This window comes from Tasmannia lanceolata, unplaced genomic scaffold (assembly GCF_043159265.1).
Source record: "Tasmannia lanceolata isolate RefF3 unplaced genomic scaffold, GAP_Taslan_0.1 ptg000015l, whole genome shotgun sequence".
NCBI lineage: Eukaryota > Viridiplantae > Streptophyta > Magnoliopsida > Canellales > Winteraceae > Tasmannia > Tasmannia lanceolata.
Window position 1 is genome coordinate 43224699 of NW_027518692.1, and position 27320 is coordinate 43252018.

Below are 27320 nucleotides of genomic sequence, written 5' to 3' on the forward strand. Positions count from 1 at the left end.
TTGTGACAAAAATTAGGAAGATTCCAGCATGATTGCCCCCAGATCACCCCACCCAGCATCATTGCCCCCAAATCACCCCACCCGACTATTATGCGACTTACTCCAGCCCAAATTCAGAGGCGTGCCTAAGGATTGTGCTATAATTGCGATGAAAGGTTCTCTTCGGGACACAGGTGCGAGACACAAAGGCTTTATTTGATGGAGGGTTCCTGGCCAGAAGAAGTGGATGAGAAAGAAACTGGGGATGCTGATGCTAATCTGGACGACCAAGTTCTTCGAAGGGAGGGAGAGTGATGTGTATGTGTCCTACATGGTGAATGAGTAGATATTGCAGAAAGGTTTTGCTTCTAGGTGTCCAATAAAGGTCGGAGTTTGTTGGTTCGAGATAGGGATAAGTACATGAGAAGAAATAGTAGTCTTAGGAGTCTTACGTAGAGTGCTTGTTTGAGTGAAAATAGAGCTTTTTATGAGAATAGTTGGTTTAGTTGAATAGAGTCATGCCATGTGGCATAGTCATTGTAGTTAAAATAGTCTATCATTCAATGAAATGCCATGAGAAATTAAATATGAATTTGACAAAAGGAGGGCCAGGATTTCCCTCGAAGCAAGCCATAGCTCCTAACCGGAGAAAACGCAAGCACATATCACCAGCATTTGGAACTTGGAAACCAATTCACTGATTAGAGACCCTTTACAAACCAATTGATCTCTTCATTGGCCGTTATTGCAATTTGAGTGTACATCCAAACTCATCCTAAGATCTTCCGTTGCGGAGAGCTCAGGAGGTAGTATAGGAATTTGCAGTGCACTACCATTTGTAACCGCATTAGAGGTGAACTGTATCAGCATCCTCAAAAATCACATGCTAATTGAAGGCAGAGAAGATCTGGCTCGACTTCTGGTGACAACCATTTGGTCAAGTCATTTGAATTCGAATTACCAACTTGAAAAGAGAAGCTCAGTGGATTACAGATATGCTGTATAACATAAGCCCTCTGCCTTACGTAGACTCTCAGAGATAATGTAGTCGAATAGACTAATTGGCATCAATTTGGCCACTAGGTTTCTTTCTTTCTACCCCACTTGAAAGCATTTTGACTGTGTTAAATCACAAGCATGGAGCATTTTGGTAATGATACAAAGAGCTACAAGAGCCACCATGACCATGATCCATCAAATACACAAGTTCTTCACCAATAATCCCCACAAGAACATTCCCCTCCTTTAAAATGGTGAAACCTATGAGCATCTCTCACTACAATCTCCCTCCCTGTAACCTTAGAGATGAACTTAGTCGCAGTATGACAATCCCCACATACCCTAAGATTCTTCTTGATTCGGATCACACTTTCGGGCTCTGAATTCAAGAGACCGAAAACAATGGCAATCTTCTCGCTGTGCACATACAACATCTTCTCCTTCATCTCCTCCTCCACATCATGCAATACAAAATTCGTATCAGGCACATATCCCTCTTCTCGAATCCTCTCCATTAATTTATCCAACTCTTTGTAGATTATATCCGTCTGTGGGTTTGTTCGGTCTCCCACCAAGAACTTATAAACCTTGTTCTTGACTTCTATAACTGTGTGACCGGCAGTTTTCTTCACCCCTCTTCGCTTCATCAGAGCTCTTATCCTATCAGCTTCATCTCTCTTGCCAGAAGATGTGTATATGTTAGATAACAAGACATACCGTCCTGAGTTTTCTGGGTCTAATTCAAATAGTGATGTTGCTGCGAATTCAGCAAGTTTTACATTTGAATGAATTCTACAGGCACCAAGTAGAGCTCCCCAAACACCAGAATCCCGCCTTATTGGCATGCTATTGATGAATTCCAGAGCCTCATCGAGCCGTCCAGCTCGACCCAAGAGGTCAACCATACACGCATAATGTTCAGTTCTTGGTATAATGTTAAAATCACTTACCATAGAATTAAAGCACTCCCACCCTTCCTCGATCAATCCAGCATGGCTGCAAGCTGACAACACTGAAACAAATGTGATGTGGTCTGGTTGCATCGAACCCTTCATCTGATCAAAGAGCTTGAGTGCATCTTTTCCTAAACCATGGATTCCATATCCAGAAATCATGGTGCTCCATGAAACCAAGTTTCTTTCCTTCATTCTATCAAAAACTCTACGCGCATATCCCAAGCTCCCACATTTCACGTAGAGGTCAATAACCGCAGTTTCTACTACCAATTCATGTTTGAACAAACTCCGAACTATAAACCCATGAACTACTCGAGCTTGCCTAAGGGAAGCTAAATTTGAGCACGCACGAATAACACTGAGGATGGTTACATAGTCAGGACGAATTTTCCGTAGCTTCATCTGCTTGAACAGCTCCAAAGCTTCCATCGGCAAATCTGCTTTGGCATAAGCGTCAATCATTGAACTCCAAGACACTAAATCCTTATCCGGAATCCCATCAAAAAATCTCCGAGCAATGTCGATTCTTCTGCAATTCGAATACATCCCCATGACCCCGTTTTGAATACATATATCTGATTCAAGCCCACTCTCTACAATAATCCTATAAATCTCATCAGCCTCATTCTTCCTACAAACACATGGAATCAAATTCAAAATTGTAACCCGATTCGGCCTAATTCTCCCCTCTAACATCCGCGGAAACAACACCATCGCATCCTCGAAACACCCATTCTGCACATAAGCGCCCATCATTGCGCTCCACGAAACTACATTTCTCTCAGGCATTTTATCAAACACTTGCCGAGCAAGCTCAGAACACCCACATTTCCCATACATACTAATTAAAGAGTTACCCACAAAAACATCTGAGTCATACCCAAATTCAGAAACATCCCCATGAATCTTTTCCCCCGCTTTGAGGTCATGAAGGTTAGAGCAGGCCTTGAGAAGGAAAGGGAATGTGAAATTGTCGGGTTCGATGCCAATCCCTCTCATCTGACGGTAGAGGAGGAGGGCTCTTTCAGAGGGCCCGTTATCTGCGAATGCTCTGATGATGACGTTCCAGAGGAAAACATCGGAGGTTTTGGAAGAGGAAAAGAGAGCAAAAGCGTAGTTCATGGAGGCGAAGGAAGCGTAACGGGAGATGAGATTGGTGGAGAGGAATAGGTTGAGGTCGAGATAGGATTTGAGCATGGAAGCGTGGACTGATTTCAGGGTTTTGAGGGTTTTGCATTGGTTTAGCAGGGAGATGAAGGTGTTGGGATGGAGAGAGGGGCTTTCTTGAGCGGTGGAGTAGAGAAGATGATACTGGCGTACTGCGCCCCATGAGGTTTTCCTATGCATGAAAGAGGTGGTATAAAGCCTTTGTTTTTTTTATGGGTTGGTATAAAGCCTTGAGCGCAGATTAGATAGGAGTCCACTGCAATATGGAAATTAAATTGACCCCCCCACCCCCCCTACTATCTTAAATCGACCCCCATCTCTGTCTCTCTGCAATACCCTACGTAAGATATACGGGGGTAGATTTTTTGAAAAGATTACTGTATGGGAAATGATTTCAGCATTCCAAATGTTTTTATAAGATGTGCGAGAGCATTTGTCTTTTAGTATTTAGAGGGCTCATAGACAACCCTTTAAATACTAAGCGACTCTTATAGAAACATTGCAATGTTGATATCATTTCCCTTACTATATTCCAAGCATGAAAGAGATACATTCACATCAATGGGGGAGAGAGGACCCTGAGTAAACTAAGCACTTCCCAAGATTTAGCCAATTGATCTGCTAGATCATTGGCACTCAAGGAAATGAGCAAAAGAAAGAAAGCTATGGTTAATCACAAAACTAATATCATCTAAAAACTTGGCTAATCTCCATGGACCATTTACTAGTGCTCAATTCTTCTCGGGTGATAGACAAAGGCGTTGGTCCATCGGTGCCTTAAGGGCAATCATCTGCGCAAAAAGGGAGTTATTAGCTTTCTGGTTTGAAAGGGACTCAAGAAATGACATTGGAAGAATCCCCTTCTACTTCTAAATTGCCTTCAATCAATTCCTAAATGAGCTCATACCTTAGTGAAGAGCTCGAACCTCGGTTTCAGTACAAATCTATTATTCCAACCAGCCCAGAGAAGACATAAATGATGGGAGCAACCATCGACATTGAGCTTGAAAAAATTAGGTAGAGGGGGGTCTCCAAATAGCTAACCCCTTTTCCTTTGGAATGGAACCCGTAATGATCGCCTTCGAATTTCGAGTGACCCCAAAAGGCACTATTTTACCTAGCACAATTTGCCACACTGAATTTGGCCTTCTATGCAATCGATGAAATTGTTATACTAGGAATAGGGTTGGAATTCTATTCAAGGTATCAATCATAGACTTATGTGCCACCTCCACACAAAAACATATTCACATAACAAACCATGTAAATCTCTTGTATTTTTAATTTGTATTATCTATCCAATTCTTTGTTTGTTTGCATTTCCAAGAACCCTTAATCCACATTTTAAAAATGTATCAATATAGAATCATTGGTGCATTAGAATCTTTGAAGCTCCTTAGCATGTTAGGCTTTACGGTTCTTGAATTTGCTGCACGAATTTGCCTACTAATTTTCACGCAAAGGGATTCCATAAATATAGGGGTCAACATTCATGAAACCAAGAACACTGGATAGCTAGGTGATGATTTTCTATCATTCAATCTGTGCATGGAGAGATTTGAAAAACAGGAATAAAAAAGAGCAGCAAAGACCACCCATTGATCGTTAAGTAATGCTCACTTGAATCATACAGCTCATCAGGTAGGCTCAACCATGTAGATAACATAACCTAAAAGATTCGAAATATTTGAATGTAGACCGGTGCTATTCTGTCACAAACCACCAATCAAAGATCATCTAGTGAGTGCAATTTTTGTTTAAGTTATGAACCTTTCAGAGTTGGGAACCACAAGGTAGGCAGCCCTAATCATGGGCGAGCCTCCTGAGGGGGTCGATCTAATGTGAATGTCTCACAGGTAAACATCACATAGCATCATTACCCATGTAACATATTGTTGGAGAAATTCAATCAATGCTATTCAGCTGTGTGCAGAATTCAGATAGAGGAAGCTTAGATGATGCGAATTAATCTTGATATCTACTATGTAATATATGATTTAGATGTACCAGTCTAGCTGAATTCACATACTGAATCAGCTCTTTACAGTTCCCGATTCACAAAGTAGAGCACTTCTCCAAAAAAGAAGAATACTACCATATCGGTGGAGAGCGGCATGCCATTGCTTTTATATGTACAAAACTGAGGCTAAGCCTTCTTCACTTTCGCTTTTTTAACAAAAAATGGTAGGAATTTTGAGCTGTCGATGAGGGAAGAGATGTGGTTCCCTCCCATGGAGGATCCTTGAAAGAAAATGAGATGAGCCTCTGAGCTGAACATCAGGTCCCAATTCCAATTAAGCTCAACTGTTAACAACAGTAACAAGCAATCAATCAGACATCAGAACATATTCATTCTTGTGAGGAAGAGAGATTTTTGTAGTGCCAAGAGAGCAAGGGAGTGAGAATTTACAATGTTGTTTTGAGGTTTCCTCCAGTAGAACCCCTGAAGTATAACAGGCAAGATATTGCTGGCTATTAGGATAAAAATCATCAGGGCATGAATCCCGACCCACTCGAAAGCCATGGTTGGGCGCGTATATCCATACACATCAACCTGTGGAAGAAACAAACCATATAATCCTCATTTACTAGCTCTGAATTGTTATGACTTTAGCCGTCAGCTGCTTAACTAGCAATATCAGTCGTAGAAGCAGGGGTAGATGTCATAAAAGTCACAGTAGAGGGATATCTAAGTTGGAGCAATAGGGGAAAAAACGAAGTTGAAGTTCCATTGAATATTTCCCGAAGCATAGTACGGTCAAGGATGTTAAAAAAATAAATGAATAAAATGAGGTATGTTTCCTTTGACCATGTCTGATAAGCCAAGAAATCTGAACGTCCCTATTGGTCTTGTTAGTAAGAAAACATTGAGGCCTCGCCATTGACCCAAGAAATACATCTACATAAATCAATAACCAAAAAGACACAGAAGTGTTGTAATTTTGGAAACAGCAAGAGAGAGGAATGAAAATAACATCTTAAACCTTAATTCATGTCACATTCAAGAAATGGATAGTTTAGCATGTTACAGATCCAAGCAATGGTTAGCTTGGCATGTTAAAATGCAAGAGCTCCCATGAGAAGGGAGATTTAGAATCTCACCAGCACATAAATTCCAGCAAAGAGAATGCCAGCTGCACCAGCAGTGACGCATGTATAACTGAATGAGTAGAGAACCTTATTCATATGCATTCCTGTATCAAGAAAATGTTGAGGTTAAATCAACAACAATTAACGTTTACTGCTGCTTCCGAATTGGGATATAATCCATTGGGACAAAAAAAGAGGGGATTTCTTACCAAAAAAATCCAAGGTAAAGCCAAGGAATACAAGGCAGAATGAGGGGATCATCCATTGGATGATCCTATCCTTGTGATGCTGCAAAAGAGTGAGAGAGAGAACAAATTTGTAAATTTAAGAAAAGGAAATCTACTGATGAGGATGACCAAAATTAAGGAGAAATGTTATTACCTTAAAATGAATTATAATGTGCCCAAATTGCAATCCAATCAAGCAAGTAACAATGGCCATCACTGAACTGTGATCAGATAATTAAGAAAAGTAAGTTATTAAGAAAGCACTAATCTCATCGAAATTTAACTACGTCGTAAAAATATACATAGACTGCTCTTAAAGCATTGCGTTCTATAGATAACATGAAATGTGGGTAGTTTGAGGCATCATGTTGTCTACATGTAAAATCATGTAAATATCACCTTCTAAGGGAGGTGGATGAGAGGATATCCATTCAGAAAATACAATTTTCTCATATATTTCACAATAAAAGCCTCCGAAGAAGCAGAATAAAAGACTCTTGCAAATGTCTAAGAAGTAAATGGTGGAATATTACAGGATGCAGCACACAATAAATGTGCTCACTAAAGTTGAAAACTACTTTATAAGTGATATAAAATTTGAAAGGAATGAAGCAAAATACCACCAAAAAAGGCATAAAGAAGAAAAACCTCAAGAGTCCCTCAGGATCAAAAGGGGCTTGACACCATGAAGGAGCATCAGGTGGAAGTGGACCATGTTCTGGGGAGTTGATACTGCATTGCTGCAAACAAAAAGTAAACCACGAAATTGATGATTTAAAAAGAAGAAACAAAAAAAAAGAAAGAGAAATGCAATCGAGCGATTCAAACCTTTGTCCGCGCATAGGTAGGTCGTTTATATAAATGTTGAATGCCAAATATTTTACGATCAACCATCCCAACAGCATTACAAGCAGGTCCAGTGTCACCCCTAACTTCGCATTCCACCTTAAGATAGAAAAGGCTAGAATTAAAACATCAGGAGAAGATATATCTGATACAACATACTCTCTCCATAAATTATGATTAATTATAAAGAAGAAAACAGAATGATTGATGAGTCTCCTACGATAACACTAAGGACCATAAGTGATCAACCTGTCCTCTGATGAGATTATTATGGTCATATGAACAGTACCTATACTAGTCTATCACTGCCGTAATGAGGTAAAACCGTAAAACACAAATCTTAAACTCACTGAGAATGTCTTCGGTGCATCAGTGGAGCTTCCACTTGGTACTTGGTACTTCCAGTCAGGTACATATAAGCCGTACAATAGGGACATGTACATGGTACTAAGAATAAAAGCCACCAACCTAAAGAAAAAAATGGAGTAACAGGCAATTAGGACCAAACGAACAATGTGTGCATGCATATTTTTCCACAATTAGTTCTTTAATAAAGAATCTGAGCACGACTATACAAAAGAACATTCAAATGTCCCATAAATTGGCAAATCATCTTATGTGACAAGGTACAGCATAAAAAATGACATTGAACAATTAAAAAGGCGGCATGTAAAATGTATCCATGTAAACCCTTACACATTAATACCTCTAAATGTCACCAGACCGCCATGGCTGTTCTTTTTTTGTGACTTCACATCAATATTTTTATTTCAAAAAAAAAAAAAAAAAAACCTTCACATCAATATTTAGTAGATTGAAGATAATGCTGATTTGCATGCGAGAGGTACAGGGTTTGATCTCCTGAATCACCAACAAAAGTTATGTTTTGGCTTCCAATTGGCAGTTCCGCTTTACCACCATGAAATAACAATTTTACCCTGTATGTTAATTGTTTAAGATAGCATTTTCACTTGACTCTAAAAACCGAATAACATCAACTGGAAAGAATGTAATGAAGTAAAAAATATTTGTGGGGATCACAGCTTCAGATATCTGAAAAAGAAAATCACATTGATCTTTATCGCCACAAAGCTTTGCATAGAATGGTTAAAAAAGTACAGGTTTAGTTTCTTTCAAGAATTCCCACATTTTAACAGTCAACTACCAAAAAAACAACTGAAAAAGAAAAAAAATCAAGCTCATAAAAACTAAACGAGAACAAATCTCGGAACATATTGCACATAGGATTGAAAAAGAAGAATTTTTACAGAATTATGTAACGGTATGGAAGATGATTTAATCAAACTTACCACTGGAACTGATACTTTTTCAGTAATGAAGAGCCAGAAGTAACATCGTGATCACCCTTGAGCCAAATCTCACATATCGCTGCCAGCAAATATGCTACTACTATTCTCTGCAGGAGACAAGAAGCCATCAATATCCTTCTATACCAGAAACATATGCAGAACTTATGCCAGGGGTTTACAGAATTCAGTTTATTTTAGCATGCAAGCCATGAATAGGGAATGAATCACCTCCCACACCCACCCAGTGTTGTTTTCACAATAGTCGAGTTTAATATATTTCTCTTGGAATGTAACTAGATGTGCCAAAATAATAACAACAAAAAGGATAATCAGGAAAGTGATTCTTGCATTCATTTGTTTTAATATTGGCAATCATCTCTTTATTTAACATCTCCAATTGGCTGCTACAATTCTCAACAAGCTATCAGCAGCCAACAAAGGTTTAAATAAAGTGAGGGCTGGCAATATAAAAAAAAGGGAGTGAAAGTTCGGTCTCCCCAATAATAAAAAAAATGAGAGTGATGAAGTATTAGAATCATTGACTCTGGCTTCTTAGTATCTACAATAGAAAAAGGTCACCAACAAAGTCGAGACTTAAAAGTTACAAAATGGGCCGCGCACGAGCCAGGGGTAAGCTTTTATTTTTTGATCAATGATTATATTAATAAAAACCGATGACTGAGATGGTCAAGAGGCGGAGTACAATCAAACGAGAGCGATACAACATGCAATACTAAAATGTACAACTCAGACACCCCCTCCCTCCCCCACTCCCACCCCCAAGTACACTCCCCCAGAGGCCCCTCAGGGTAGAAGAAAGTCAAACAACTGAAGCTTTTCTCAGTCGATCCCTCCCTGTGCAAGTGAATTCGCCGATGGGTTTTCTGATCTCCACGCGTATCTAATCTCTCTTTTCATACCCTCCAATGTGTCAACAATCTCCTCAATGGCATCTGCAAATAGCCCCCACCCTCACCCATCTGATCTTATTGAGGGAGTCTCCCTCTATGATTAGCTGTCGTACCTGCTCCCTCGAGGCTGCTTATATTTTGCTTAGGAATGCTCCGACTTCTGCCTCGATAGATTCCTTCTCGACTAATGGACCCAAGAAGGGCCAAATTCCCTCGCTCTGCACATTTCTAAGCAAGCCACCCAACCCAAGTTGGACCTGGGTTTCCCAGACCCGATCCATCAAAATACTTTAACCTTCGGGGACGAGGGGGTGTTCACCTGGGCTGGGCTAAGGGCCATCCACATGAATAGTGCTCATCCTGATTACCTCTCAGGACCGATGGAAGGAAAACGCCGAAATGCCACTAAACAGGGAGGGGACAGAAGCCCACTGAATCACGATCGCGAAGATTTGTCCCTGAACCGCATGCACTCCTAAAATATGCCTTTGAAAACTCTCCTATTCTCTCCTTCCAAGTACTTCATACAGTGCCGGATAACACAGCATCCTGCCTCTGGGAGGCCAAGTAGAGAACTCCATGACTCAATAAGATCTAAGATACTCTTCTCAAGGAGAACCCAACATACTTCAAAGAGGAAGAAAACGATGGACCATAACTCACGAGAAAACTTGCTATGGATGAGGAGATGATTAACACTCATTGGAAATATAAAGGGTGCAATGATTAACAATAAGCTTATTTGATATTTCTCTTACAAAGGTGATCGACCATGAGAATTCTATCTAGACAAGCTGAACAATAGAAGGCATTAATTCTAAAAGGGGATTTAATTTACCAAACATAACAGTGGAGGACGCAAGGATACTAACCAACTACTTATAGAAGGATTTCACAGGGAAATTCACAAGCGATGTCCAAATCCAAACTCTCCAATCAACCGCCTTTTGACAGGATGTAAGATTTGTCCCCGAACCGCATGCACTCCTAAAATTTGCCTTTGAAAACTCTCCTATTCTCTCCTTCCAAGTACTTCATACAGTGCCGGATAAGAAGAGGTAACACAGCATCCTGCCTCTGGGAGGCCAAGTAGAGAAATCCATGACTCAATAAGATCTAAGATACTCTCAAGGAGAACCCAACATACTTCAAAGAGGAAGAAAACGATGGACCATAACTCACGAGAAAACTTGCTATGGATGAGGAGATGATTAACAGACTCATTGAAAATATAAAGGGTGCAATGATTAACAATAAGCTTATTTGATATTTCTCTTACAAAGGTGATCGACCATGAGAATTCTATCTAGACAAGCTGAACAATAGAAGTCATTAATTCTAAAAGGGGATTTAATTTACCAAACATAGCAGTGGAGGACGCAAGGATACTAACCATCCACTTATAGAAGGATTTCAAAGGGAAATTCACAAGCGGTGTCCAAATCCAAACTCTCCAATCAACCGCCTTTTGACAGGATGTAAATTGGGTTGATTCTATCAAGAAAGGCTGCGACTTCATCCAACTCCTCCTGAACCTAAAATCCCAATTAATCCCTGTCGTTATTTGTTCATAACAGTTGAGCCACACTCAATTCCTTATGGGTATCCATGTTGAATAATGAGGGAAAATCGTCCTCTAAAGCCATGTCTCCACACTAGATGTCCACCCAAAATATAATCCTTGACAAATCTATCCTAAAGAGAATCCCTTGATATCTATACTCATCAGCCGATGCCCAACCTCACGGTCCTGAACGATATTTAGTATAAACCAGCCTTCTCCACAGGAGATTTCTATGGTCTATCCTCGCCATACTTCCAAATTCATTTTCCAAGTAACTCCTTGCTCACTCCCTCTTAACCTCCTGATCCTAAGGCCACCCTCTTTGCGCGGTCAGCAAACCAACTTTAGAGTATGACAAAGGTGTAAAATCTGGTTACTTAGGGCGTGTTCGGCAAGGCTTCCCATTATTTCCGGAGAAGCCGGATAGAAATGGAGCATGTGAATCTTGGATGGACAGAAATGGAGCATGAGAATCATGGAAGTGACTCTGAGTCGCACCGAAGAATCCCATGATTTTAGTCAACGTAAAATGAGGAAATACCCAAACGGGCTGTATGGGCCGGGTGAGCCGAATGAGATTTTAGCCATGCTTATCTTTTTTTTATTCTCCTCACATAAAAAAGAGGTGGAAGTCCATTTTATAATGGTTACTGAACACAACCTTAGGGTTTGTTGGCAGTGGTTCTCATTCGATGATTCTTGAAACTGGCAAATTGGATTAAAAGGATTTGTGGAAGCAACTACACTTTGCCACATGATTTCTGCTTTTTTGTCTTTTCAGAAGTGGGACGAGCTGGTCGGGGTTTCCAAACTAGATTCTGTTGAATCCTCGGATTTTAGGGATTTCAATAACCAACTATCGGCGTTGGCTTGTTAGGTTTAAGCTATCTTTCTTATTTATCTTTTAGTTATCTTTTTTTATTCTTTATTCTGATTGGTTGTAGAGTCCTAGTTGTGTTGAACCTTGAGATCATTGTAGATATTTATATGTTCTTATCTCTTAATGAAAAGGGAGAGCAGATTTTAGCCTAATTTCATGCTACAGTATGAGGGACTATTTCTCCCAAATGAACCACTTTTTCTTCTCCCATTTTCTATTTCTCGGTACCTATCATTTTGGTATCAAAGCTTGGTTGATCTTGGCATGGCAAAAAGGAGTCCACCCAAGAACAAATCAGCCATGCAAGCAAGAGTGGAGAATTTGGAAGAGTCTGTTAACAATCTGATGGAAATGTTTTCCAAGTTTATGAAAGTCAAAACCAGAAATCTGTTGAGGATGAGGCTTCTCGTGGTAAGGGTACCTCTTCCAACATGAAATTAGGAGGAAGAGATGCATCAAAGTCTGGAACAACAAGAGGATCTATCGAAACGAGGTTCACCAGACTCGAGTTTCCTTGTTTTGATGGTTTAGAAGATCCTACAGGAAGGGTATATCGCGCAAAACAATTCTTTGGCTTCCATCAAACTGCAGAAGATATGAGATACCTCTTTCATTGTTCCATTTGGAGACTGAAGCGCTACAATGGTTCCAATGGTACGAGAAAGTACACAAAAATATGGAGTGGAAGGACTTGAAGATAGCCTTATGTGTTAGATTTGGGCCTACTGAGAGTTTGAGGATTTCGACTCAGCCCTTAGTAAGCTGCGATAGACAAGTAGAATTAGAGAACATCAGACCCAGTTCGAAAAATTGTCAAATACGGTGGAAGGATGGACTGAGAAGTAGGGGTGCAACTCGGGTCGGGTTGGGTCGGGTTGAGGCCAACCCTAACCCAACCCGAGATAGCATTCCCTCAACCCTAACCCGACCCAACCCAAGCCTCGGGTTGAGGATGGCCAACCCTAACCCAACCTGCCTCCAAATCGGGTCGGGTTGAGTTCAGTTGGGTTCGGGTTAAGTCGGGTTGGGATCAGGTCATCTATGACCAAACAGAAAAATATAAGAAAGAAAAACACAATCTTGAGAAAATCATGATAGAATTGGAAGATGGACGACGGGTTCGGGTCGGGTTGCCAAGGCCTCAAACCTAACCCAACCTGAATTTAAATCGGGTTGGCTTTTCCCAACCCTAACCCAACCCAACCCGAGAAAATGCCAACCCAACCCGAGCCAAAATCGGGTTGAACCCGTCGGGTTCGGGTTGAGCCCGACCCAAGTTGCACCCCTACTAAGAAGGCCTTGATTAGGACTTTTGGGGAGGCCTCAAGGATGAGTTGGCGAGTGAAGTTCAAATCTTCCGTCCAAAGACATTGAATGAGGCTATTGGGTTGGCACAAATGATGGAAGAGAAAATCCAACATAGTCAAATATTTGAAAAGGCTACAACGATTGAGTTCAATATGAGTACCCCAACATCAGATATGAAGGTTCCTTGAAGGCTTACAATAAGTGAGATGAAGGAGAGACATTCTTAAGGGTTTTGCTACAATTGTGACAAACGCTTTGTTCTTGGCCACAAGTGCAAATTTCCCCCATTTCAGGTAATTGAGGTTCTTGGCAATGACGAGGAAGAAGAAAAAACTCGCGAACAAGAGCATCTGCCTTGAGGACAAGGCAATTTTCAAGGGGAAGGGAGTGTTGAATCCCCGGATTTTAGGGATTTCAATAACCAACTCTTGACGGTGGCTTGTTAGGTTTAAGCTATCTTTGATATTTATCTTTTAGTTATCTTTTGTTTTTTCTTTAGTTTGATTGGTTGTAGAGTCCTAGTTGCGTTGAAACTTGAGATCATTGTAGATGTTTATATGTTCTTATCTCTTAATGAAAAGGGAGAGAAGATTATAGCCTAATTTCGTGCTATAGTACGAGGGACCGGTTCTCCCAAATGAACCACCATGTCTTCTCCCATTTTCTATTTCAGATTCGTGATTGCCACGTATTCTCTGGAGCGATAAGAAGAGAAAAAGTGCTCCGAATAATGGTTGCCAAATGCAGCCTTTAACCTTCAAAAAGGAAATTTAATTGAAATTGTGGAAAGTTCCATCCTGGATTATAGGCCACTCAAAGGCTGAAATATTAAATAAATCTCCATATAGTCAACACTTTAAGAGTCACCAATTAGACACTTCCGCAGCTTCTCTTTCCAAGACTATAGTAAGTATACCATTTAATTGCTAACCCAAACAAATATATAAAACATGCCTCTGAAAATGCATACCTGTAGTACACCCATCCATCGTATGCTTGCTATATCAACTCCATAAGTTAAATCTTTGAGGCCATGAAAATAGCCACCTGTGTGCACGGAAAGAATAACAAAGTAAGGGAATTACATATAATATCAAGCATTTTAGAAGAGATTACACATGGAATATATTGTATTGATTTAAAAGTCCTAATTAGAATGTAAGAAAATAAATATTAAAATAAAAAATCACAGGTTCTAGTAAAAATGAAGAGCAAGTTATACCTTGAAGAAAAAGACCAATGATTAACAGTTTCAGTGCCCGAAGTATAGCCGTCCGAGTTGCAACAACTTTGTTTGACACGTTCTATATACATGACAGATTGTGGTTAGCCCAAAAGCTCTGGTTCTACCCTCACAGTAACTTTTCAATGTGTAAAGTTTTTCAATCCCAACAAGCTGCGTTCCATGAATTCTTTGCCCCCTACGAATCTGTGCCAACATGTTTTGACACGCGATTTGGGCATGGATTCACACGGTACACAGTTAGATTCTCGTTGTAGTCATGCCCCCACACGAATCCTATTTTTTCAGGTGAATCTGATACATCGTTGTTTCTTTTAAAATGCTAATTCTTATACATTTAACCGCTAAACATGTTTTCTTAGGATTTATTTATTTATTTATTTATTTTTAAAAAGCACAGCTAGTCTTCTCTTAATAAAAACTCTAACACCTTGACCCTCCACCCTCGAACATTGACCTCCCTCCCCCCTCCTTGTTCGACTCTCTTAATAAAAATCCCCACGCCTAGAACCTTAACCCTCACATTTGTCATGTGTGTGTATATTAGTTTTTAAATTTTAAATTTTTTATTTAATTTAATAAAAATCACCGAATCTACAGATCTCTACTTTTAGGGGTTTGCCGAATCTAACACCTCAAATCCATGTCAGGTCCTGGCATGTGAATCTGAATCCATGCAACACAGCCTACAACTAATTTTGAAATGATCTATAAATTCTAAGATAGGATTCTTCCCAGAATACTAAACAATGTACATCTTCCCCTTTTTTTCCAATCTCACAATGTATCGCATAAAATCTTAAAATGGGTGGTGTGGATGAAAATATTTTAGTATGTATATTGTGTGTGTGTATATAATATCCTAAAAAATAAGGAAATATATAATTGGATGATATACCTTATACGCAAAAGCAAGTGAAACTCCTACAATAAACAAGAAAAATGGCATGACAAAATCTGCAAGGGTTACACCATTCCATGGAGAATGATTTATTGCAGGGAAAATTCCACCAGCCTCATCTACAAGAATCATGAGCTGCAATAACAAATGCACAAGGAAGTCATAAGATAACAATTCTTTGTTACAGAGGATACTGTCTACTCATATGAGACCCATAAATTCAACTTGATAACACAAAGCATAAGAAATACACCAGATAAATCAGTTATGTGTACATTACTATAACTCAAAACAATGATAATCCAACAGGCATCGGCTAGTATACAGTTAGTTACATACATGAGAGTCGGCACATCAAACTTTACTGTTAAAGAAAATCCAGTGAAGAATAAGGACGTATAACTATCAAAGACAAAGAATGACAAGAGATGGAGAATAAATGAGAAATGATGCAATGATAATTGATTAGCAACACCACCTCGCCTACGATCCAACATACATGGTCAAATATAATATACATGGGAGAGTTTAGGCACTTTCTCATTGCCATTTTCAAAGGCTTTGCATATCACAACCACTACCTCGTCATGATCATGAGAGAGAGAGAGAGAGAGTGTGCGTGTGTGTGTGTGCGGTGTGTGTGTAAACTCACTTACATACAAAATTCACATATTCATAGCTGTGATAGCAAAGAAAAAAAATCATCTTTTTAAGCCAGTAGGCCTTGAAAACCCCTTTCCAAACAACTTTAAATAGAGAATAGTTCATTTGCAGCCAGTAGATTTTCATTGGAGAAGAACTCATAGTATGTATAATGTTTCGGCCGATCCCCAGACATATTGCCCAATATTTCATAGATTTTAGGTGTATGATACAAAAAACAAAGTGCATATTGCCCATACATACACTGTTCATCCAAAAGACAATATCATGTCGCCCAAGACAAGGTTGGTCACAACAAAGCTGATATGTATCAGATTTTGAGGTGCACAATACATATCAGAAATTCATTCCAATAATTTTGGTACTTCAAACCAGGATCTTAGTGTCTATGTCACAAATATCGTTCTCGGGAATTTCTCGGCAAGGGAAAATAGCGGGATATATTATTATTATTATTTTGGGTTTATATCGGGAAAAAATGATAAAAATAAAATTATTTAAAAATATATAAAAATATATAAATTTTAAGAAAAAATATAATAAAAACATCATAAAAATATAGGAATAATATCGTTATATTATTGCGATATTTTATAATAAAAATGAAAATATCGCTATATTTTTCAAATCTTGGGATTATTTCAGGATTTTGTCGTTTTATCAAAATGTCATGATAAAACCATGATATTTTGAAAATATCCGAGATATTTGTGACATAGCTTAGTGTTTTATAATGTTTAACAGTAGGTCTGTCTGTGAGAAAAACACCTCCCTGGCCTCCACATTGCGAATTTGAAGGAAGAAGAAAAAGATAATTTTACAGATTAAAGATCAATAGCTTAATATGTGTACAGTTATCTCCATGATAATAAATGAAAGCATATGCTTTTAAAATAAAATTTTAACTCAATCGGTTGCAATGTTTCTCCTGTGGGCATCCTTAGATGAAAAGTGAAATGACAACCATGGCAGGATGAGAGATGATCAAAATCCTAGCGTAGATATGAGCATGAAAATTGTGAATGAATATTGTGAACGAATGTATTGATGAGAAACAGAATTTCTCACGCCTTCAATCAATAAGGAGGCTGCATTTTATATGCAAAACACAAGATAGCAGGCTCCCCATTAATACTGCTCCAATGTTGATAGTCTGAATTGCCCATCTCACTCTATATAACAAACTGAAAAATATCACCATAATAATACATTTTCAACGCTTGGTTTGCTTTATTAATAAATGGATTCTCACTATCAGAGGAGGTTTTCTTCATTCCCACACATCCGAACAGGTTTCATGTTCTAATTGGTCCATTTTATCACTAGGCAAATTGGCTGTTATGATTTTTCCCAGCAGCAACAACAACATGAAAGCTGAATTGTTGGCCCCAATTACATAGATCGATTATGCTGTATTGTGGTCAAAAGAGCAAGGTAAGGGAGCTTGGGAGATACACGGCCAAAGGGCATGTGTAGAGCTCCACCAAAAAACAAGTGTAACACCAAAACAAGAACTCTTTATATATATATATATATCAAAACAACTTACAAGAGATTACCACACTTGTTCTCCCTTAAGCCTTCACTTGAGAAACTTCTCTCCAAACTTTCCATTGACGTTCTTAAGCACAATCTCTACACAAAGACTCCATATTTATAGACTAAAGACACACAAAAATAGCAAATACATTAACCACAAAGTTGAAGTTCCCATGAGCCATCTAGGCATCCTAAGCAACTACATAAGAACTCACCATTCGACTCATTGATAATCGGCTAGACTTAAAGACTCTAGGAAACACAAAAGACTCTTTATATTTTCCATACACAATAACATCCTAGAAGACTACAATGACTTTTCACAAACCTCTGCACATTCATTTTGATGTATAATTTCCAACATGAATTAACAACCACTTGCTTTTTATTTGAACCTTTCGTAGATTACGAGAACGTGGGCAGACTAGTTACGCACTAAAACACAAACTGCCTCTGCTCACTACCAACCCTGGTTTTAAATTTTGGATTTCGGTCGAGACCGACACTGAAATCACATATACCCGACATGGTAATTTATTTCGTCCGAAATTTCGGAATGTTTTTTCCCGAAATTTCACCCAAAAACCTGCTTTTTAATTAACTAAATATTTTAGCGAAATTTCGACCTAATTTCGGCATAAATTTTGTATGGAATAAAATAGTGTTTATCTTGTTTCGCCGGATTTTGGCCGAAATTTCGATTTCGGTGGGGTCCGAAACCGGTACTGGAACCGAAATTTAAAACCATGCTACCAACATAGCTAGGGCTGCAAACGAGCCAAGCCGAACATTGGGGTGTACGTGCTCGGCTCGCTAAGTTTGAGGCTCAGCTCGTGATGAGCTTTTTTTTTTTTTTGGGCTCGTGTTCGGCTCGTCAAAATTTAGCAAAGCTCGAGCTCAGCTCGTTTAGTAAACGAACGAGCCCGAGCCGAGCTTTTAATAAGCCGAGCCTAAAAAATCAAATAAATACCATTAAGTAATATATATATATATATATATATAACAAACATAATCCGAGCTTTTAAGCTCGGCTCGGCTTTATGAACCAAGCCTAAAAAGTTCACGAGCTTGTCCGAGCTGAACTATACAGAGCTCAAGTTCGGAACGAGCTTAATTTTTGGGCTCAGGTTCGGCTCATTTAGTAAACGAACGAGCCCGAGCCGAGCTTCTAATGGGCTGAACCCAAACATGTTTGTGATCCGGCTCGGTTCATTTGCAGCCCTAAACATAGCCAGTCAGGATAAACATGTACTCCAATGTAAATGCAGCTAACATGAAAGGTGTGGCGTGCAATACAATGAAAACCCAACCTTTATGGCCTATTTCACCAAGCCAGCGTAAATTCAGTAATCGTACTCTGAAATACATAGGTATTGAACACTCAACCCCCACCATGATTCAATTTCTTTTGAATGTTGGTTTAAATGTGTAAATGGTATTTGGTTAATCAGAAGGACTTATGTCAGATGTATCTTCTTCGAACATGAACACTAGACAAATGTCTATAGATATGATGATACTAGTTGCAGATCTCAGATTTTATTGCTGAAAGAAGAAGACTCCACGTTTCCCTTCTCTCTCCACTCATTCATTAGACTGACTCGGCGTGCATTTTCGCCTTCCACATAAAGGTCACCCATAATCAATATGCCTTCCACGTCAAGGTGGTAAATCCCAACAAACAAACAGAGAGGGACAGAGAAAGAGACAGACAGATGATGTGATCTGATGCCCAACAGCACTTGATTACCAATTGTCTAATACAAAAACTGGAAAAGCTTACAGAGGAGAGAGAGAGAGAGAGAGAGAGAGAGAGACCTACCCTTCTTAAAGAGAGAAAAAATGTCAGAAGAGAACTGGAAGGACGAGAAACTGATTTCAGGTTGGAACTTGGAAGTAAATGATGTATTTGGGTTGGTATTAATGTGATTTATTTCAAGAGAAATGGATGTCATATCATCTCCTCAGGTAAGATTCAAGTACATGAAAAGAAGCGCATGTTGTCCTTATTGCACGCAAACCAAGAAATTTATAAATCAGATAAGAAAAGTCATGAACTGTTTGACTCAGATGATTTAATTTTTTAATGAAAATCTAAAACCTGAACTGTTTGACTCAGATGATTTAATTTTTTAATGAAAATCTAAAACCTACAAGCAAAACTACTCCATACAGAAAAAGAAGAGACGACCCAATATTTTTCTTTATTTTGTTATTATCCTGTTAGAAGTGTAAGAGAATCGAAGCTTTGAAGAATCGTTTGAACACAGGATTAACTTGACTCACCATATTGACTCGTCAACTTCCGAGTCAACCAGGCAAGTATATACGTCCCATGACATATATAACTTGATTATCCATGTTGACCAAAATACCCCCCCCCCCCTCCCCGCCCCATCCGGCTTTTGCTAAATTTACATCTGCATGTGATACAAAAAAAATATACTCCGGCCATTATCAATGCCCCCAGATGGTACATTTTGTAAATTTAGCAAAACCCCGGGGCTATTTTGGTCAAAACAGCTTCTTAAATTGGAACGGCACGTTTTGTTCTCTAATTCTAATGCGTAGACAGATGGAATACGATGCACAAATGGTAAAGATAAAGAAGAAAGAGAAAGAGAGATTTTTTCATTTTGATGTACAATTTTGGCAGTAGCTGCATTTAAATCAATTCAAAAGATTACAGGGAAATAAATAAAATCGTAGTAATTGAAAGATGGGTTGTTCTGAAAACTGAAAAGTCTTCAAAATTACGTTTGGAAAGAGCAAAAGGCCAAAAAAAGAGGAAAGAAACGTCAAATAAGGAAATTTATCTTAATGGCGATGATAAGGTACTAATAGAAAGAAGTATTGGATGTGAGAGACAACTGGAATTTACAGAATAAAAATTCCAAATATGTAAAGATCTAAAAAGGAAAATAAAAAAGGGCATATGGAGCAATCTTTCCATGTTCAGATGTATAATTCAAAATTTAAAGAAAATGAAGAATTTCAATCTATTGGCATGAAAATTTTAATTTTTTTTCCACAAAGACAAAATGCAGGCATTGATTCAAAGACCCAGTTGGGGAACAACCCAAAATTTAAAGAAAATGAAGAATTTCGATCTATTGGCATGGAAAAAAAAAAATTTCACAAAGACAACAAAATGCAGCCATTGATTCAAAGACCTATTTGGGGAACAACCCAGAATGTTTCATTTTTCATTACAATGCTGATCGTATAACAGAGAAAGAAAGATAATCATCTTAATTTTAAAAAAAAAAAAAAAAAAACCAATCAAGAAAAAGGAAAATAAAAAATTTGGTAAAGTTAGAAAACTTACAGCAACAGTAATGCCTCGGAAAACATCAAGCGAACGAAGGCGTTGCTTAGGACGATCATCTTCTCCCATTTTGATCTCTGCATTGAATTTTGGGGGAGAAATCTCAAGTTCTTTCTCTGTATACCCTTCCTCAATCATCAAAAAATTCTTGTTCGGATCCACGATCCCATTCTCCTCCCCTTTAACAAGCTCGTACATCCCCATTCCTTTATAAAAAAAAACACAATAAAAATCGATTCTTTATGGAGAAATGTGGAGAACAACACCGAAAGATCTCAGAGATGTAGAGATCTAAAAACACCCCCTCTTCCAGGCTCTGCAAAGGACTCTGTATTAGAGTCACTTTGAAGAATCTGGAGAGGATTTTGTTCTGAGGAAGAAAGGAGACTCCTTTTCTTCTCCTCTAACTGATTTTTACGTTCTTTTTTTCCTCCTTATCTTTGTTGTGTTGTATATATATATAGGAATGAAAACCCACAATCCCTTTGGATTCGGGCGAAATATCCGCAATGAAGAGAGACGGGATTGCGTAGGAAAGGAGAGGAGGTGAGAGAATGAGAGAATACGGGCTCTGTTCAATCCTACTATAGTCCTATATACGCAATCTGTAACTGATTTGGGTGGAATTACCAAATTTGATGGGGTGCAATTCTAAGCACTTTGATAATTGTTCGAATATTCACACAGTGGCCGCGCGTGCAGAAAAGGTACAGTAGGCCCCACCTGTTTGTATGACCCAAACCATTCGTTTGATGGCCCCACCTTAGATGGGGAATAAGATTATCGCAACTATACACTATATTTGGTTTAAATAGATGGCTCAGAAAATTCAAAAGAGGATATCCGTATTGAAATCTCCACAAATCAATTGGTTAAGATTTTTAGGGCACGAGGGGACCTAGAAATGAATGGTTTAGATCATCCAAATATGTGGAGCCCACTCTATTACCCTTCTGTCGCCACCATACAATTTCTACATATGGGGTGGTGAGGTAAGGTCTGGATATCCAAGTGGCATCCACTGATAAAGAAGAAGTGGGCCCACTAGGTTTTGCACTTTTGTATGTACGGCTCCGGTTACCCATGCACTTTTAATATGGGAAGTGATATATTCGTCGCCTAGCTAGTCTTCACCAGACCACCCCCTTTAGTGTATTTATAATTTATAAACTACGATTTTTACACCATCAGGGAAGACATGGGGACAATATATCATTTTCCCTTTTAATATATGCTAGAGTTAGGTTAAGGTGGGGCAGAAGTTGAAATGATGAAAATACCCCTGAGAATTAAAAAATCTATTTTGATAAAAGGAAAATGATAAAACAAAATCAGTTTTATATTCATCCTAGAAGACAGTTAGGGTGGGGCCGAAGTCATGAATTACCTAATTATGTTGTGTTTCAAATGATAAAAATAGCGCTTACCATGAAAGAAAAAAAACTAATTTTAAAAGGGAAAATGATTAAAAAGATGCAGATTAGGTGCATGATCTATCAACTTTGGTTAAGGTTCCCTTAGAAAAGCTAAATAGTTTGCCTTTACAAACCTGCATAGAAAAGCTAAATAGTTTACTCTTATGCATGAGATCTCTATTTAGGATGGGACCAAGACCATTTGTTCCAGCTCCCATGTTCAACTAGATCAATGGTCTTCACCTCACAACACACTTTATAGGACCCAAAGGGAAATGATATATTCGCCCCCATTTTCTTAGTTAGGGACAGCCTCTTCTGATAAAAGAGTAGTAAAAAATACACTAGAGGAGGCTTTCCTAAGTATAAAATGGCGAATATATCAAATCATTTTTTAAAGTGATAATTTTTGTTGGCCCTCTCTTTGATAAAAATTCAATATGTCACCTTCAAAGCTTCTCTTTCACTGTATTTAGATGGATCGAAGAAAAAAAAATGGAATGATATATCTAGGGTGATGATAAATTTGCACCACTGCAGGATAATTTGCACCCGTGGGGTATGTGGAAGGCTTTTAGAATCCAAGTTTTTAGTTTGAAAACAGTGTAAAAGATGATTCATGATCAAACTGCTGTATGCTCTCCTAGTAGCATTTCTTGGATTTTAAGTAAGAAAACCAGGTTTTAGAAATCTCGTGACGGGGGAGAAGTTTCTAAAACCTGGTTTTCTTATATAAAATCCAAGAAATGCTGTCAGGACAACATCCAAAGCTTGATCATGAACCCTCATTTACACTGTTTTTAAGCTAAAATCCACGTATCCAAATGGCCTCTAACGCTTTTTACGGTGAATTCACTATAAAGGGGTACGAATCGTACTACACAGGGTGCGAATTTATTATTGCCCGATATTTATCAATGATATTTGGAAAGAGATATATCCGCCCCATTATTCTAAACACGCTCGAATAAGTGCAAGGTCTCTCTCTTTTACTTGTTAAGGGTACTACGGGAATTCTGTTAAAGAAGCAAGGGCATCTTAGTCATTCCAAGTGATACGACTGAAATTTCCCTAAATATAGACACGTGGCGGTTAATGTGGTTCTGCACGGATGCCTTTCGGGCCACCCTCCTCGCTGTCCGTGACGCCACGTAACCGATCCACAGCTCAGTGCAGTTGCCTGACTTGCTCCCCTCAGGCCGCCACGTGTCGGTTCGAACGTACTCGATATAATTTTCGGAATATATACTCAGTTAAAAAAAGGGAAATTGGACGGACCAGCTTCACTCCCAATCTCCTATACTTATATGCCGATAAAAAACGGAGGATAAGAATCATAAGATGATAAAGGAATGTGTTTGCACCCCCTTGTTTTGATAGAGCACGCCCTCATTTTTGTTTTTAAAAAATTCAGAAAATCATTCAGAAAATGCCCAGCCGTAGTTACAAAGTTATGGGATCGAGGGAAATTGACAATAAAGTTATTCGTGAATGAAGAATAAAAATGAAGTACTAGTGAAAAACTTCAAGGAAATTAAAAAATAAAGAAAATTTTTAATTTCAGTTTAACAGTATGTTTTGAAGAATTTATAAATATAAATATTTACCAATTATTTTCAGGAAGTCTAAATTGAAAGGCCCCATTGGCGGAGCCCTTTCACCTCTTTTTTGCAAGGGCTCCCTTTAGTCTAGAATTCCTCAAAATCCAATTATGGCCCGTTTGGATGCCGAGAAGATTTTGATTTGGATTTCTAACATTGCAGCCCTTTTTGCATTGTAATTTGGATCGAATCAAATTCTTGGATTTCTAATTCAGCAGCTGACAATGAAAAAAATCAGATTTCTAAGTTTGCAGTGGAAATAAGAAATTGGAAATCCACACATTTGGGAGTTTCCTTCACCCTCTTTGCTTCTCAACCTCTCTCCCCTCAACTAAGAAGTATCCCTTCCATCTCTGTCTCCCTCTACATGAGCTGCCGGATCTATTCAATTTGTATTCAAAATTCAATTCCAAATCCAAATGCAAAACGGAAGGTATCCAAACGGGCCCTTAGTTTTTTTCACTCAAAAGTCATACAGTCTGGATAAAAGTGTTGGGGTTTCACGCGAAAGCAAAAATCCCACATGGAGGGAATCCCTGATATGTGAGAATGTAAAAACCGAGAATAAGCAAGTGAATGTTATTCACTACCGACTAAAAAGTTTTCCTGCCAACATGAAACCAAAATCAATAATAAAAGAGACCACACCACTGCAGTTTTAGGTAGAAACTTAGGCCACCACATGTCCTCGGTATAGAGGCAAATAACAGTGAGTATATTGAACTACCCTTGAGCATGGTCTAAATTGACAAAAGTACCTGTTACCGGCAATCTTCACTTCTCATGAAATGACCAAAATAGCCTGCATCAATTCAAGATGAAAAATCCCTTCACTAGGGCTGTACAACCGAATAGGGTGGCGGGTGTGTTTGGCCAACCACGAAAACACATGAAATGTGGATAGATGTGGATTTCTACAACGATTATTTGTGAATAGGCCCTATAAGAGAAATGGCTAGGGATTGCGTACTCTCCGATGGCCACGCACGGGAACATGCGATAAAAAGTGGGGGTAAGATAAAGTACAAGGAAATTTAAATTGTGATAGGAAACATAACTAATGATTTATTGGTATGTGAACAACTAGTGAAACATAAATTGGATTAAGGGTAGATGTGCAATAAAATATAAATAACAAGCAAGCTACTAAGTATATTGACCGTTGGTGGATCGCGAAAGTATTTAGTAAAGGATTTGTGCAAAAATTATTACAGAAAGTTAGTGAACCCCCACCACAAAAAAGAAAGAAAGAAGAAGACCAGTGCAGGCAAAATGTAAATGAGTCTACCCCCCAAGTGTAAATTCCTGGCTCCACCCCTGCCACATCCGAAAGGTGAATGGATGTGGATGGGCTTAAAAGGAGTTGGGCACCCTCCCCTTAATGCCCAGCTATTAAGGATGAGTTCTACCTGGGTCCTAATAAGTGGTATTAGACCCGGGGATGGGCTGATAAGCGAACGGGAAAATCCCTTGGGGTTGCACGCAAAAGAAAAAATCCTGGAAAGCGAATGGATGGGGATGGGCTGATAAGGACTTGGGCACGCTCCGCTTAACTGCTGGTGTTTAAGGGATAATTCTACCCGGGTCCCAACAAAACGGTCATAGCTCGGTCTAACTTCATTCTTCCATTAACCTTAATAATTTATAGGGTTTGATTGTAAAATTCACATAGCTAGAAAAAAAATGCCATAGATAAAAGATAGAAGAAGTAGCTGAAGAACGGGGAGGAAGTTAGGTACCATTTCTTTTCAACGTTGCTTTCTCTTTCCTTGCTTTCATTTCCGCTAACTGCTAACACTTCTTTCTCACACCCAAAAAACGTTGCTTCGCCCCTTAATTTATAGAGGGAAAAAAAGTGAAACCGAGTTTAAGTCGAACTCTACTTACAATCACATAATTGCAGTATCCCACCATCTTTGGGATACTGCCCACTCAGATCGTGGCCCCACCTGATGTCCTGCACGTATTTTTCAAGAAGTACGGTGGAGCCCTACAAAAAAAAATCAAAACCATTCATTTGGGTTGGCCTCAAGTAAATATTTGTGCTCCAAATTAATTTCATCTCTATAAAATGATCCTGACCCTCCGATCTGTAGATGTATGTTAAATTGTAGAACATGTATAGATCGGAGGGTTGGAATCATCCTATTGAGATCAAATTTGGGGCACAACATATTTAGGTCGGGGCAATCCAAACGAATTGCTTGGATCTTTAAAGGAGGAACCCGGCATAATTTTAAAAAAATCTGTGCATGTAGGTACTAGGTACTCACAGAGATCATATAAAAACCTTAACAAGTCATGTTAATATTATCCATGTTTGGTTTTAGAAATTCAATTTCTTCGAGTCTACCGTTATACAAATTAGTTTAAATTAGAATTATAGTAAGTTTTGTTCTAACAATTGCATTCTCAATATCCAAAACAAACAGCGCCGTATCGTGATTATGACGACTGACCCCATGACCCACTAAGTTATTTAGAAAATATTCAATTTTTGAAAAAATTGGATCTAAAAATTCCCTTAAATTTAGAAGTGATTTATTTAACATATAAAAAAAATTATCTATAATGTGCGTAATATTATTATATTGTGGGCCCAACGCATTGCCGAGGTTCCAAATTCTCATGAGACCCGCAACAAAATTATAGATCAATCTCCAAAATTTTCATAAAAAAGATCAAATATATATGTGTGTGTAAAATATATATTTGTGTTTAGTGGGCTTTCCTTCTGAAGCAGGAGTGGTTACCCAAGTTACTGTTATTTCAAGAAGTAACTTAGCCAATCTAGACCATTGAGCTAAGATCAATGATTGTCCACATAAGATCTAAGACGAAAGACTACATGAGCCACAAAGTGGATGGATTTTAACCGAAAAATCATGATGATCAGATGAGATGATTTCAGCCATCTAATCAGTGGTAAATTTGGGAAGGAGGGTTTAACCATGCTAAAATGGCAAGGTAGTTGAGCTCACAAGCTGCCAGGTGGACAGAAAGTAAGTTGGGAGCGTAGTGTTTTGTGGTTGGTGTCCTTCTGTCACGGACCTTTCCTTGCATTCGTAGAAAGCGATGTAATTAGGTCTCGATGGTGTGGTGTTTCCTTCCAAAAGAGTCTTACCTAAGAAACTCACCTCAGAATTGAAAGTTCAATATATTTTGTATATGCCTCTTTTAACCTACTTCTTCTCTCTCTCTCTCTCTCTCTCTCTCTCTCTCTCTCTCTCTCTCTCTCTCTCTCTCTCCAACTTGTTACCCGACCCGGACCGACCCGAAATAACATGGGTCAGATTTTGAAATCATGGGTCTTGGGTAGGGCCGGGTTTTAAATTGAAACATCTCAATCTTGGGTAGGTTCTGGTTTAAAGAATAAAAAACCGAAACCCGATC

General features: G+C 38.7%; 1 protein-coding gene and 1 pseudogene across 1 annotated transcript; both read right to left on the reverse strand.

Moving 5' to 3' along the window:
• Positions 1–468: 468 nt before the first annotated feature.
• LOC143847423 (pentatricopeptide repeat-containing protein At1g11290, chloroplastic pseudogene) lies at positions 469–3414 on the reverse strand (annotated as a pseudogene).
• Positions 3415–5057: 1643 nt separating this feature from the next.
• Positions 5058–25734, reverse strand: LOC143847424 (uncharacterized). Its single transcript, XM_077356243.1, has 14 exons — positions 25667–25734; positions 20912–21117; positions 15379–15516; positions 14460–14541; positions 14208–14284; positions 8575–8681; positions 7615–7732; positions 7247–7363; positions 7067–7158; positions 6573–6639; positions 6401–6479; positions 6204–6295; positions 5512–5655; positions 5058–5405 (listed from the first exon to the last, which is right to left on the reverse strand). Exons 1-14 carry the CDS (start codon positions 25704–25706, stop codon positions 5379–5381), a joined length of 1386 nt encoding a protein of 461 aa, XP_077212358.1. The 5' UTR covers positions 25707–25734; the 3' UTR covers positions 5058–5378.
• Between the last annotated feature and the right edge of the window lie 1586 nt (positions 25735–27320).

Coding starts and splice junctions, on each gene's coding strand:
- LOC143847424 (XM_077356243.1), bottom strand. CDS start 25,706: ATGAAAGCAAGGAAAGAGAAAGCAACGTTGAAAAGAAATG. Junction 14,285..14,459: donor CATTGGTCTTTTTCTTCAAG/GTATAACTTGCT, acceptor CCGTGCACACAG/GTGGCTATTTTCATGGCCTC. Junction 8,682..14,207: donor GATGGATGGGTGTACTACAG/GTATGCATTTTC, acceptor TGTCTCCTGCAG/AGAATAGTAGTAGCATATTT.